The sequence below is a fragment of the Phocoena sinus genome, chromosome 8 (assembly GCF_008692025.1).
Source record: "Phocoena sinus isolate mPhoSin1 chromosome 8, mPhoSin1.pri, whole genome shotgun sequence".
NCBI classification, from domain to species: domain Eukaryota; kingdom Metazoa; phylum Chordata; class Mammalia; order Artiodactyla; family Phocoenidae; genus Phocoena; species Phocoena sinus.
Genome location: NC_045770.1, coordinates 45,099,965 through 45,115,450, shown reverse-complemented (window position 1 = coordinate 45,115,450; position 15,486 = coordinate 45,099,965). Strand labels below are relative to the sequence as shown.

Here is a 15,486-nt window from a genome sequence, read left to right as displayed (position 1 = left end):
TTTGAAGAACAATATAAACAGTATACTTCCATTCAAAAGGTAATTATTTTGTCTGTTATTATGGCCACTTGGACAGGCACAGTGACTCATAATCAGGTCAACGTAATGTTTCAGTTTTGACATGTAAATGGTCATTAAGTGTTCTAAATCCTTTTGAACACAGGAGAGTTGGAGATCAGCTTTTGAGACCAGAGTTTTGAGCAGAGACCCAGATAATTCAGCTGCCAGCTACAAAGTACTACAGCAAGTGCCAGAAACACTACTCATTTTTGCATGGGAAGATATTTCTGCCAAACCAAGTCTTCGGGGTTTGTATAGTTCTTTCCTATATGTCTCTATGAAAATGTTATTCTTATCTCATTTTTGAATGGGGCTGTCGGGAATACAAGTATCAACTGTTTTCCAGGCCTGGGAAATTGATGCAGTTCAACTGAATTTAAGGTTGAGGAGTATTTTAGGGAATCCCGTGAGTTATGTCTCAAGGATAGGGACAGCACAGATTAAACTAAGCACAGGTGTTTGGCCTCCAGTTTATAGCTGGCACATCAGGTCTGCTTCTGCATAGACAACTCCAAGATAAACATTCCAGAACTGGCATCATTGCCTCCTGGGGACAACAATTAGGAAAATATTTAACAACCAGTCATGTTATAACTGATTAGGAATGCCATTTTCACTCTTAGTCATCCCAGCCGCATGGCCAGAGTAGAAAAAGAGGGAGGTTTACTAAAAGCAGACAATGCTATTGCTGAATTCCAAGCAACTGTAATTGAATATGGTCTGGGGAGGAATTAGACTTCTGATTTTGTATGTGCAGATCTTTGCCTTTGCCAAGACTGTACAGGAACATTTTCCTGTTCTTATATTGTCATCCTGTGAGCTAGCAAAGACTCTGAGAGATTAAAATGTTGGAATAAATAGGTCTGAGTTTCTGAGAACTGTTATGAAACTTTTAATAAATGAAAATACCTGGAAAGTTATATGGTTGAACTTTGTTATTTGATAGAAAATATCTTCAAGGAATTCTGGCTTCCAAAAAGATAACATTTTGAAGAAAAACTGATGGCAGTTACTACAGACAGATACAACTGTTTTGACCTTACATCTCCCATATTTGATAAACCACACTAAACCACTTGGATCCTACTTTGGAGTTTCAAATAGAAAACTATTTTCCTCATAATATTTGTCACTCAACTTCTGTGTATCCCTACCAGCCAAGAAGATTTTGCTGAGTTTAAATTTCTGAAGTCTGCATTATGAACACCACAGGTTTATTGAATGTCCATTTTTAGGTTACTAGCCTGTCCACCTTGAAATATTCCTGAGCTATGGGAAGCCATTAAAGATTTTAAACAGAGATGTGACATCGTCAACTTTGCTGAGGATTGGAGAGAGCAAGGCTGGAAGTAGAAAGGTATGTTAGGAGGATATACCAGTGACACGATTTACAGATCATGATAGTTTAAGGCAGAATAGTTTAAGGCAGATGTGTGGAGAGACAGATTTAACAGCTATTTATAAATTAGAATTGGTAGGAGGTCACGACCAATTGAACATCACGTGGGTGAGGAAGGGGAATAAATCAATGAAATACCTAGGTTTCTGATTTTGGAAACTGGGTGAATGAGGGTGCCAATAACTAAAAGAATGGAAATGAGCTTGCTTCAGGGATGGGACAAAGATGATGTACTCAGATTTGTGCATTTTGCACTGGCTAATGGGACTTGTAAATCTAGGTATAAGTAGGAAGGGAGATATCTGGTTTAAAGTTATGGTAGGCACCATTATCATGGCCCCAATGATCTCCATCTCCTGGTATTCAGGCTTTCTGTAATACTCTGTCCTTGAGTAATTTGCTTCTGACCAATAGAATGTGGGAACATTGAGGATATCTCATGGAATATCTCTTCCATGATTAGGTTACAAAGATTTTGAATCCTACCTTGTTAGTACACTCCCTCTATTGCTATCATAGCTTGCACACTTAGGTGAACAAGCTCTCATATTGGAGAGGCCCGTATGCCAAGGCACTGAGGGTAGCCTCTGGTCAGCAGCCAGCAAGAAACTGAGGCCTTTAATCCAAGAATCTGCAAGGAACTGAATACTGCCTACAATTTCTGGGTGAGCCTTCCCCAGGTGAGCCTTCAGATGAGACTGAAGACCATAGGCTGACACCTTGATTGCAGCCTTGTGAGAGACCCATGAAGCACAGAATCCAGTGAAACTGCACCTGGATTCCAGACCCACATCAATTATAAGATAACAAATTTGTGTTAGTTTAAACCACTGGGTCTTTGGATATTGTGTTATGCCACAATTAGATAACTAATACATGAGCTCTGGAGATGGAGGCGAGATTTGGGATTCACCAGCACATAGATAATATATACTGACTGTGAAAAAGCTCAACTTGAGATAATATATAGTGATGGGGAAAGAGGATTGTATAGAAGCTGGAGGAATTGTAAAATTAGGGAATGGGTGGGGGACCAGGAGTCTGAAAAGGGAGCTGCAAAGAAATAGAGATCTGAAAGCTGGGAGGTGCAAGGTTAAGGAAGGCATGACCAAATATCAAATGCTGAGGAAAAGACTGAAAACTGCTTTTAGTAACAAGGTGTTTTTTTGCTTACCTTGATGTGAACAACTTCAATGAAGTGACCTGGTGCAAGGCAGATTTCATGACATTAAGGAGAAAACACAGAGAAGGTAAAAAAAAAAGCTTCCTTGAAGAAGCTTAGCTGTTGAAAGAAGGAAAAAATAGTGTGATATTTGCTGTAGGATGAAAAGTTAGTGGCTTTTTATGAGGGGAGAGAGACCTGAGCATATTTATGTGATGAGGGCTTCTTGGCTGTGCAAATTTTGATTACATTTTCTGTTATGTATAACATAGCTGTTATAACAAAGCCAATAAAGGAAATAACTTTATCCATTCATAATCCTCCTGCCCTTTTGAAGGTGCTTACACGTCCATTTGCTTTTTATGTAACAAAACACGGTATCATTTTTCTATGTATTATAACATAAACATTTCTTAATGTTATATTGGAGGCACAGTTATTTTTAATACTGTATAATATATTGTCAAGCTTGTGTACTATAAATGACACGTTTCCTATTTCTTGGACCACTAGGTTGTTTCCAACTTCTTATAACTGTAAATAATGCTGTCAGTAATTGTGCAAAGTTGCTACAAAACGAAAACACAGAGGCTCCTCCTAAGAGGTGTTTTCTGGATGATTGCCAAAGCCAGCACTCTTCATGCTGAAGGACTCTGAGCTGAATTTAGTAAAAATTTATGCAAAAATTGCAGGAGCCGTTTCTTTTTTAATTTATTTTTTATTATCCCAAACTTTAAAATTCCAACAAGCAGGCAGTTCAAATATATAGAAAGAAATCCTTGAGTGCCCAGATTGACTTTAAACTTTCTGTGAACCCAGATGTGTTCTGTGAACCCATCCCGCATCGATACCTTTTCTACCAACATCCCGAGGTACACATGGAATACAGCAGAGAAGGCCTCGGTCATCTTTCTTCTTTAATTAATTCATTAATTTTATACTGGAAAGAAGTTACTGTCCTTAATACCTTCCTTGCCATATCACTCCAAGTAAAATAATCCACTCTCCCTTGGAGGGCTGGATGCACTGCCAGAAGATACTTTCCATTTGAGCTTAGAGTTATTGTTGCAAATCTGCTAAATATTAGGTTTGCCAAATCCTTCCTGAGAGTAGCTATCACATTTCTGGTGAGACACTTGTTGAAAGAAAAGCTTTCCCTGCTTTTGCAGTGGTCAGCTGAAATGCAACATGTTTAAGATACAGTGTGTCATTCCTTTCTCACCGTTCCTCTCTTGACTTAACCTCTATCTCTGAGACCACCCTTCATTTATTCACCCTGGTTTAAGATGAAGGCATCTCTCAGGGCTTGAGCAAGCATAATATTTACCTACAAAATGACAAAGAAGAATAAAACGGACCAGGACCTGAAAAACGAACACACCACAAGGAGAAACACAGGAAGGACATCTTGAGGGAGGAAGTATAGAGTAGTTAAGAGCTGTGGTTCTACAACGTAGAGACCTGGGTTCAAATCCCAAGTAAATGCTCTTTGTAAGCAAAAATACTACAACCTCTCTTCTTTTTATCCTTATCTTGATCAAATGTTTGGTGGGTTGAGATGGTGCATTCATCTTCTATGGCAGAATTTTCTCACACACGTGGGCCTCCAATTATGATCCTACCTTCCCATTTGCTGCCCTCCTCCTTTTCTGAAATAAGAATTCATCCAATTTCTGATCTATCAATGAGCCCCATTCTTATTGTAAGTTAAGACTATATATTTAATAAGTTCCTATTGGAACTTATCACTGGGTTCCTGTTGGGTGGGGCTAGTACACAATGGGCTCAGCCTGTTGTCTTGAAACTGAGGGGGCAGTCCTCTTACCTTGTCTCACAACTTCAATGTGCCCCCACTCCCTGGGCCTTCCCTGCCTTTTACTACTCCTTTTGATTCTTCAAAGTTCAGCTCAAGTTCTGGAAGCTTCCGTGATACCCTCAGAATTCTCTCCCACCTCCAAAGCCCATCACATTCATTTGGTGGTGGGGAAGAAATCATAAAGGAGTTGGCATGTCGTAGTGCAGACTTTCTCCACCTTGGCACTGTTGACATTTGGCGCTGGATAATTCTTCATTGTGGAGTGCGTCTCCTCCCCCAGTGTGACAACCCAAATGTCTACAAACATTGCCGGATGTCCCATGAGGGACAAAAATCACTTCTGGTTCAGACCCACTGTTGAAGCATGATCCTCACGTATCAGGTAATGTGCTAGACTCTGTGCAGACTTTATTCATGGCCGCATCCTATTTTTTTTTACCTTTTTCTTCTTTTTGCTTCAGTTTGCTCACTTATTTCTAACTTATTTTGTACTGCACCTTTACCATTGTAAACCTTTTTTTACAAGGCAGGTAATATATAATCACTCACGGCTTCTTTGAAACTTTTTTTTTTTTTCTTAAGGGTGAGGGAGCAGCAAGGAATGCTTAAATTCAGAGGTCACCCTCAGATGCTCAAAATCCGTAGACAGACCTCGGCCACCACTCGCCTCCCAACACGGGCACCCTGCTCTGGCCGTGTCCGTGTCTCCAGCCCTGGCTTTGGCCACGCTGCCCTTGGCATCACCTTTTAACAAGTGAACACTGAAGACTGGAGATCTATGTTTAATAACTGGGCTAAGGTCTAAATAACAAACCCTGGAGGATCAAAAATATCTGAGTTCATGATATCTTCAGCGCTGTTTTGTTTACTTTCTCTCCATAGACCCATCCTTGTTACTTCACTGAATTTTAGTCTACAGAACTGGGATTGTGTCTCTTGGGAATACTGTGCATTTCTTATGGTGGCATAGGAATAGTTATCTACAGGGAAAACAGGCTTTTCTTTTAGCTCTCCAGAAACCCCAAAAATGAGAGAATGGGGGGGTATAAAAATCTGATACTAAAAGTATTCATTTTCTATCATTTATCTTATACTTCACTTGAAACTATTCAATACTTTTGAAGCTGCAGAAAATACATTACAAGAAAAAACCAAATCATCTCAATCATTACTTTAATGTACAGCCTTAGCTTCCTGGCATTCCCCTCATTTCCCCAGGGGAAGGCTATTTCTCCAAGTTATTTCTTTTCAATTGATTTGCTAGGATTTCAATCTCTTTAGACCTTTTGCATTAGAGGAAGAAACAAGTCTGCTTTTTTCCCCTCAACTTGGGGGGTTTGGAGTTTATCACAGTCTTTCCTTATTTAACTACCTATAGAATTGAATTTGAATTCTATAAATTGCCTTTTAGGACCAAAAGTTCGAAATCAAAGTGTATCAGCATCACATCCTCAAAATCGGAGACGGAGAGGTTAAGTTTCTTACTTCTGCTAGCTCTTCAAACGCATGTGGGGAAAAGGGATCTTGATAAATGGATTTCTGAAAGGAGAAATGAAGACACCAACAAAGGCATGTGTTGCATGTTCTGTCCAAGGGCTAGTTTATCTCCTGCAATTTTGGTTTGCTGTCATCAAGAGGACATTGTGCAGGGCAGCCCTAATGTCTGCTGAGGATTCAATTATTTTACAGTCCAGGCGATTTTAGGCAAATCCACTTTGAATCAGAACTACAATTCAATGAAGTCAGTATTTTACAGCTAATGAAATGAAGACCTAATGGCTAACTAATGCACAACGAACGTACAATTTCCAGTCCATGCACTTCCCATCAGAACTGAAGAATTTGTTACGTCTAAAGCTCTCCTGTCTTGGTCAGGAAGTCTCTACTTAACTTTAGGCCAAAAATAAATCTTTATTACAGTTAAGAAATATAAATATTAACATCACTATATTTAGAGGAAAACTGTTAGATTAAACCTCCGAAACCAGAGCACTTGCCATCAAGAGTTCAGAATAGGATTTCTGAGAACTGGAAAGGATCTTAGAAATGATTTTACAGTATGAGGTCAGGTTGTCTCATAACATTTATATTTCTTTTTCCACTTTTCTTAATTGGGAGGCAGCAGGTAGAGTAGAAAGTTCTTGACGCACTGGGGTCTAGATTTATCTTTATTAGCCGGAACCCCAGGCATGTTATTTCACCTCACTGAACCCATTTTTATTTTAATGACAGAGGTGGACTAGATGACCTTCCAGCTCTATTGTTATGTGAATCTGCTATGCTTATCCTGATAGGAAAATCCTGATGAGGAAAATCAAATTGTTACAACTTTCGCTTAACCTTTAGTCTTTTTTTTTTTTTGCTTCAAAGTTACTTGCTGTCAGCTGGGTCTTGATTTTCATCTCTGCTGTAGCGATCTAAACGTGATCGCCTCTCACACTTATTCTTTCCACACAGGCAGCAGCAGAGGCAATGATGTGGTGCGGATTGTAAAAACTTCTGTACCAGAAAATCAAACTGAACTCCCTAATTCATAACGTTTTCGAAGATTTTTCTCCGTGGGTTTCTTTGCGCCATGTTCTTCTGTTGTTTTTTTCTCCCTTTAAAAAAAATTTCCAAAGCCCCTCCTGTACCCTCTCAGAGTAGAGCTTATTTATTAATAGAATACATCTGAGCTGCTTCCTCATAGCAAAAGATTACAATTTGAATTGGGAAGAAGATGACTTGAACAGTAATATTTATATACTCCTTACTACGTTCCAAGCACTGGTGTACCTACTTTCTATATATGAAGGCGTTTAACCCTTCAGAGCTCTGTGAAGTAGATACACATATCCCTTACTATCCAAATCTATTCGGTTCCTGAGGTCAGTGTTTAGAAATCAGAGTTCAGTGAGCAAGTTTGAATGGCCAGGGAAACTTCATTATCTGAATTTACGTTAGTTTACCCACTTGGGATGGGGTAAGGCCTGACCTTAAACCAAATAAATGTCATTCAAAAGTGTAAACCCTTTTGGTTCCTTTATTATAATAGCAAGAGTTTAGGGAGAGTTCAGACAGTGATAGATATTTATCCCATTATCCCCAGTTTACAGATGAGGAAACAGAAGCACTGGTAGGTTAAGTAAACTGCCCAAGTTCTCATGGCTCGTGTGGCAGAGCAAGCAATCTTACCCAGGCACTAAGGCACCAGGGTCAGGACCATGCTTGTGCTAGATGGCCCAGCTAAACTGCTTTGTGGCCAATGGTGTCATCCACGCACATCACTACTCTAGCTTTTCTGGGCATGTGTTCGGGGAGGTTAGCCAGAGTTCCCAACCCATTTTTTTCCAGAGCTCATTTGCTCAACAGACTTTGATGATATGTTCTGTTAGCACCAATACAAACAAGTTTCAGACAATGAAACTTGCTTTTTGTATAGCTTAACAGTTTAATTACATGGCTTAAGGAACCATGATGGAACCATGATTTAGTCAACGTCTTGAATGAATTCCACCACTGTGGATGAAACGGTGATCTTTCTCTTGTAGAGCAATAGGAAAAGCAGACCTCCCACAGCAGAAAATGCAAGTTGAAGGGCAGTGTAACTTGAGCTCTCTGGGCAATCCAGCGTGCACCTCTGAAAACTTAGGGCCTTTTCAAAGCATTGCTTGTCCTCAACTAATCATGCTTGTGAGACCTGCTTCCCATTGCCAGTTAAGTTCACAACTATCATTTAGTCCTTCAATATTTCCTAGATTATTTAAAGAATGATACGAGCAACGATTTTCCTTCAGAGCTCAGCCAGGGCCCCCATGAAATTGTGCAAAAGCATGGGTGCTCTTCACCTTCAGGACGTGCTCTCACATGTGTCAACTGACTGCTGTCCAAGTGAACACCAGAGGATGAGCTCACACTTAATGGGTTAAAGAAAATCTTAGCTATTAAGCTGACAGGTAGTATATCTTTATAAATTTTAGTGAAAAATAAATTCCTGCTTGATTTCAAAGTCTATTTACACTTTCATGCAGCAACAAGGCTAGGCATAAATTAGGATTATAATTATTACATTCCACCAGTAACAGTAACAAGGAAAATATACCTCCTTGGAGGCCTTCCAGATAATAAGGACTCTGGCTATGCCTGCCATTCAGAGTGTCTGCTTCTTTGTCATCATGTGGAAAAAGGTCAAAGGTATGCGGCCATGTACCAGGAGGCCCAAGAAGTCACACTTTAAATACGAGGCAAACTCCTCAAATAACCCTTCAGTTTAAGAAGAGTAAAAATGTCATTGTAGGGCTTCCCTGGTGGCACAGTGGTTGAGAGTCCACCTGCTGATGCAGGGTACACGGGTTCATGCCCCAGTCCAGGAAGATCCCACATGCCGCGGAGGGGCTGGGCCCGTGAGCCATGGCCACTGAGCCTGCGCGTCCGGAGCCTGTGCTCTGCAATGGGAGAAGCCACAACAGTGAGAGGCTCGCGTACCGCAAAAAAAAAAGAAAAGAAAAAAGAAAAAAAGTCATTGTAGTGAATTGCAATACAAAAAGTACATGAGGTTTAAGACAAAACTGAGACTTAACATGTCAGTGTGAAATTTCCAACTATGCATCTAGCATCCCTGGTGATTTTGGATACTCTGATGGAAAGCACAGAGATTCAGTGTCTAAGTCACTCAAGGAGAACCAGACTTAGAAAATCTAGGTTCTAATCTAGACTCATCATTTACCAGCTGTGTGACCTTGGATGAGTCACTTGCCCTCTGTATAAGCCTCAGTGTCTTTTTCTGGTTAAGAGGAAGTTACACTGAACCATCTTCAAGGTCCCTTTCAGCTCTAAAAGCCTTGTAGTTCTTGTTTATGGTTTAGAGCTCTAATTTGCCTAATTTTGCCTAATCTATTATTTCTAATGGATCCTATCTGTTTACTCAGTGTGGAGATTTCATATCACTGTGAAATATCCCTTGGAGATCCCAAAGATCTGACCAAATATAAACTGCTAATATTCCACTAATTAGGCTATTACTGCTCAGCAAATGAAGGCTAACCAATACTTCCAAATGCAAGATACACCATAAGAAGGTTTAACCAATAACCAGACTCTTATCAAAACTCCTGTATCTTTTCTTTATAATCTCTGTCTCATCAAATCTCCAGAAGATAACTTCAGGGTTCACTAGACATTAACTGAATATACCCCCTATTGTAAATGTTCGTAATTTTGTTGTTTTTAGTTGAAATACCCTGATTTTCCTTTTTAAAGTATTTACATAAGTGAGAGAAGTAAATAGAACTGAAGGAGTCAAGATTAAAAATTCCCTTAAGCACATACATAAATTTCATAATACATATCACCCGAATATTTACAAAAAAATTTTAAATTTAATAATCATTGCCATATTTTCTCATGATTTATACAATTAAAAAATAAGCCTGTGCATTCACATAGACTTTTAAAAATACAGCATCTGTTTGAATCACAAATGATTAGCAAAATCCATTACTTCATAGTTTACCATCATCCATAAAAACCTCACTTCACTGAATATTTAGGAAAAAACAGGCTGGTGTTCAATGGGAAAGTATATTACAGTCAAGGGCAGTTTTAATTTTAAAGGCACAAATCTTCATAGGAATCTATTTGTAACCTTTTGACATTGCAGTAGCAATATGGTAAAAGTCTCTAGTCTGCGAATAAGTCAGTTTCCTTTCATGACTGATGGTGATCAGTATGAAACGCTGGGAGGTACACCCTATAATTTAGGAATTGGTGTGGCCGCCAGTGCTATGCTTTCAATGGCACACTCATCGGTTCCTCTGCGGATCCGGAAGTAACCACCCTCACCCCAGCCAGCGCCCCAGCTGTTTTTAACAATCCAGTAATCCAGTCCAGAGGCCAAGTCAGTGCCATAGCCCACCAGCAGGACGGCGTGATTGGTCAGCTCAAAGGGGTTGAAAGGGTCTCTCAGACCAGTGTGGTGGTAGATCCCCTTGTGGTAGTGGAAGAAGTCATCGTAGACTTCAAACGCAACTGCCACGGGCCCATGATGGACCAGCTCAAGCTTCATCAGGGCTTCATTGCAGCCCCCATAGAAACCTCCCACATAGTGGTACTCGGAGGAGTAGTAATGGAAGCAGTCCTCTTTCAGTTTGCATGGAGAATCTGTGCCTGTGTAGGGGAAGCAGGCCTCTTCCACCAGCCCAAAATCTTGGGCATACTTTCCTGCGATGAGGTATGGGAAGCCACCTTTACAGCCTGAGGATGAAGAACACACAGAGTTATTATTACCCTCTATTAGAAAGGGGTACAAAAGAAACTGTCCCATTTCATATTTTTTCTTTTCTACGCCATTAATTATTCTTTATGTCACCCCTAGAAGTTGTTTCTTAGCTTAAATACCACTTCATTCATCCATCCATCAGCCATCTATTTGACAGACATTTATTCGGCACCTCATATGGAAGGTAGCTTCGTGGTTAAGTGGGAGGCTCTAAAGCCTGACTATATAGGCTCAATCCAAAACTGGGTTAAGAATTGATAATTTCTCTGTACCTCTGTTTACTTATCTGTAAAATATAGATAGCAATAGCACCTTCCTTGTAGGATTAAATGAATTACTTCATGTAAAAGCAATAAAAGTTCGCTATTATTGTCATTATTAAATAGCCAGACACTTCCTCAAGGAAGTGTTCTCTGACCGCCTCTTGCAGAAAAGTCTAAATTAGGTCCCCATATCCTTCCTCCAGTCCTGGCCTTATTACAAGCATATCTCAGAGACACTGCAGGTTCAGTTCCAGATTACCACAATAAAGCAAATATCACAATAAAGTCACACAAACGTTTTGGTTTCCTAGTGCATATAAAAGTTATGTTTACAGTCTACTGTAGTCTATTAAGTGTGCATTTTGTCTAAGAAACAGCACACACACCTTAATTTTAAAATGCTTTATTGCTGGGCTTCCCTGGTGGCGCAGTGGTTGAGAGTCCGCCTGCCGATGCAGGGGACACGGGTTCGTGCCCCGGTCTGGGAGGATCCCACATGCCGCGGAGCGGCTGGGCCCGTGAGCCATGGCCGCTGAGCCTGCGCGTCCGGAGCCTGTCCTCCGCAACGGGAGAGGCCACAACAGTGAGAGGCCCGCGTAACCCAAAAAAAAAAAAAAAAAAAAAAAAAAAAAAAAATGCTTTATTGCTAAAAGAAAAAACCGCTAACCATCACCAGAGCATTCAATGAGTTATAATCTTTTTGCTGGCAGAGGGTTGGAAATATTTCAAGAATTACCAAAATGTGATAAAGAGACATGAAGTGAGCAAATCCTGTTGCAAAAATGGCACTGACAGACCTGCTCGATGCAGGGTTGCCACGAACCTTCAATTTGTACAAAAAACCATGCTGTATCTGAGAAGCACAATAAAATGAGGTATGCCTGTATACACATCCAGAACCCTTTTTCTTCATTGTTCTTATAATTATTTAATTTCTATTTTCCTCACTTAACTGTAAGCTTCATGAGGGTAAGGACTCTCTTGATACTTCAGAGTCCCCAGGGCCCAAAAGTCTTTTGATTTGCATTTCTCTAATAATTAGTGATATTGAGCAGCTTTTCATGTGCCTCTTGGCCATCTGTATGTCTTCTTTGGAGAGGTGTCTATTTAGGTCTTCTGCCCATTTTTTGACTGGGTTATTTAGTTTTTTAATATTGAGCTGCATGAGCTGTTTATATATTTTGGAGATTAATCCTTTGTCCGTTGATTCATTTGCAAATATTTTCGCCCATTCTGAGGATTATCTTTTCGTCTTGTTTATGGTTTCCTTTGCTGTGCAAAAGCTTTTAAGTTTCATTAGGTCCCATTTGTTGATTTCTGTTTTTTATTTCTATTACTCTAGGAGGTGGGTCAAAACAGATCTTGCTGTGATTTATGTCAAAGAGTGTTCTTCCTATGTTTACCTCTAAGAGTTTTATAGTGTCCAATTTTACATTTAGGTCTCTAATCCATTTTGAGTTTATTTTTGTGTATAGTGTTAGGGAGTGTTCTAATTTCATTCTTTTACATGTAGCTGTCCAGTTTTCCCAGCACCACTTACTGAAGAGACTGTCTTTTTGCCATCGTATATCCTTGCCTCCTTTGTCATAGCTTAGTTGACCATAAGTGCGTGGGTTTATCTCTGGGCTTTCTATCTTGTTCCATTGATCTATATTTCTGTTTTTGTGGCAGCACCATATTATCTTGATTACTGTAGCTTTGTAGTATAGTCTGAAGTCAGGGAGCCTGATTGCTCCAGCTCTGCTTTTTTCCCTCAAGACTGCTTTGGGTATTCGGGGTCTTTTGTGTCTCCATACACATTTTAAGGTCTTTTGTTCTGGTTCTGTGAAAAATGCCATTGGTAATTTGATAGGGATTGCATTGAATCTGTAGATTGCTTTGGGTAGTATAGTTATTTTTACAATATTGATTCTTCCAATCCAAGAACATGCTATCTCTCTCCATCTGTTGGTATCATCTTTAATTTCTTTCATCAGTGTCTTAGAGTTTTCTGCTTACAGGTCTTTTATCTCCTTAGGTAAGTTTATTCCTAGGTATTTTACTCTTTTTGTTGCAATGGTAAATGGGAGTGTTTCCTTAATTTCTCTTTCAGATTCTTCGTCATTAGTATATAGGAATGCAAGAGATTTCTGTGCATTAATTTTGTATCCTGCAACTTTACCAAATTCATTGATTAGCTCTAGTAGTTTTCTGGTGGCCTCTTTAGGATTTTCTATGTATAGTATCATGTCATCTGCAGTGACAGTTTTACTTCTTCTTTCCCGATTTGTAGTCCTTTTATTTCTTTTCCTTCTCTGATTGCCATGGCTAGGACTTCCAAAACTATGTTGAATAACAGTGGTGAGAGTGGACATCCTTGTCTGGTTCCTGATCTTAGAGGAAATGCTTTCAGTTTTTCACCATTAAGAATGATGTTTGCTGTGCGTTTGTCATATATGGCCTTTATTATGTTGAGGTAGGTTCCCTCTATGCCCACTTTCTGGAGAGTTTTGATCATAAATGGGTATTGAATTTTTTCAAAAGCTTTTTCTGAATCTATTGAGATAATCATATGGTTTTTATTCTTCAATTTGTTAATATAGTGTATCACATTGATTGATTTTCGCATACTGAAGAATCCTTGCATCCCTGGGATAAATCCCAGTTGATCATGGTGTTTGATCCTTTTAATGTGTTGTTGGATTCTGTTTGCTAGTATTTTGTTGAGGATTTTTGCATCTATATTCATCAGTGACATTGGTCTATAATTTTCTTTTGTTGTAGCATCTTTGTCTGGTTTTGGTATTAGGGTGATGGTGGCCTCATAGAATGAGTTTGGGAGTGTTCCTTCCTCTGCAATATTTTGGAAGAGTTTGAGAAGGATAGGTGTTTGCTCTTCTCTAAATGTTTGATAGAATTCACCTGTGAAGCCATCTGGTCCTGGACTTTTGTTTGTTGGAAGGTTTTTAATCACAGTTTCAATTTCATTACTTGTGATTGGTCTGTTCATATTTTCTATTTCTTCCTGGTTCAGTCTTGGAAGGTTATACCTTTCTAAGAATTTGTCCATTTCTTCCAGGTTGTCCATTTTATTGGCATAGAGTTGCTTGTAGTAGTCTTTTAGGATGCTTTGTATTTCTGGGGTGTCTGTTGCAACTTCTCCTTTTTCATTTCTAATTTTAGTGATTTGAATCCTCTCCCTCTTTTTCTCAATGAGTCTGGCTAATGGTTTATCAATATGGTTTATCTTCTCAAAGAACCAGCTTTTAGTTTTATTGATCTTTGCTATTGTTTTCTTTGATTCTATTTCATTTATTTCTGCTCTGATTTTTATGATTTCTTTCCTTCTGCTTTCGGTTTTGTTTGTTCTTCTTTCTCTAGTTCCTTTAGGTGTAAGGTAAGATTGTTTATTTGAGATTTTTCTTGTTTCTTGAGGTAGGCTTCTATAGCTATAAACTTCCCTCTTAGAACTGCTTTTGCTGCATCCTATAGGTTTTGGTTAGTCGTTTCATTGTCATTTGTCTCTAGGTACTTTTTGATTTCTTCAGTGATCTCTTTGTTATTTAGTAACGTATTGTTTCGCCTCCATGTGTTTGTTTTTTACATTTTTTTCCCTGTAATTCATTTCTAATCTCATAGCATGTGGTCAGAAAAGATGCTTGATACGATTTCAATTTTCTTAAATTTACTTAGGCTTGATTTGTGACCCAAGATGTGATCTATCCTGGAGAATGTTCCATGCACACTTGAGAAGAAAGTGTAATCTGCTGTTTTTGGATGGAATGTCCTATAAACATCGATTAAATCTATCTGGTCTATTGTGTCATTTAAAGCTTCTGTTTCCTTATTAATTATCTGTTTGGATGAGCTGTCCATTGGTTTAAGTGAGGTGTTAAAAATCCCCCACTATTACTGTGTTACTGTCAATTTCCTCTTTTATAGCTGTTAGCAGTTGCCTATGTATTGTGGTGCTCCTATGTTGGGTGCATATATATTTATAATTGTTATATCTTCTTCTTGGATTGTTCCCTTGATCATTACGTAGTGTCCTTCCTTGTCTCTTGTAACGTTCTTTATTTTAAAGTCATTTTATCTGATATGAGTATTGCTACTCCAGCTTTCTTTTGATTTCCATTTGTATGGAATATCTTTTTCCATTCCCTCACTTTCAGTCTGTATGTGTCCCTAGGTCTGAAGTGGGTCACTTGTAAACAGCATATATATGGGTCTTGTTTTTGTATCCATTCAGCAAGCCTGTGTCTTTTGGTTGGAGCATTTAATACATTCACGTTCAAGGTAATTATCGATACGTATGTTCCTATGACCATTTTCTTAATTGTTTTGGGTTTGTTTTTGTAGGTCCTTATCTTCGCTTGTGTTTCCCACTTAGAGAAGTTCCTTTAGCATTTGTTGTAGAGCTGGTTTGGTGGTGGTGAATTCCCTTAGCTTTTGCTTGTCTGGAAAGCTTTTGATTTCTCCATCGAGTCTGAATGAGATCCTTGCCGGGTAGAGTAATCTTGGTTGTAGGTTCTTCCCGTTCATCACTTTAAG

The 15,486-nt window shown here is 39.1% G+C and overlaps 1 protein-coding gene across 1 annotated transcript in view; it reads right to left on the bottom strand.

Moving 5' to 3' along the window:
- Window positions 1-9,714: 9,714 nt before the first annotated feature.
- Window positions 9,715-15,486, bottom strand: part of CTSC (cathepsin C) — a 39,323-nt gene continuing 33,551 nt past the window's right edge. Inside the window, exon 7 of the mRNA XM_032640585.1 lies at window positions 9,715-10,668. Coding sequence (XP_032496476.1) covers window positions 10,166-10,668 — 503 coding nt within the window. The 3' untranslated portion in view covers window positions 9,715-10,165. The remainder of the gene's footprint in view (window positions 10,669-15,486) is intronic.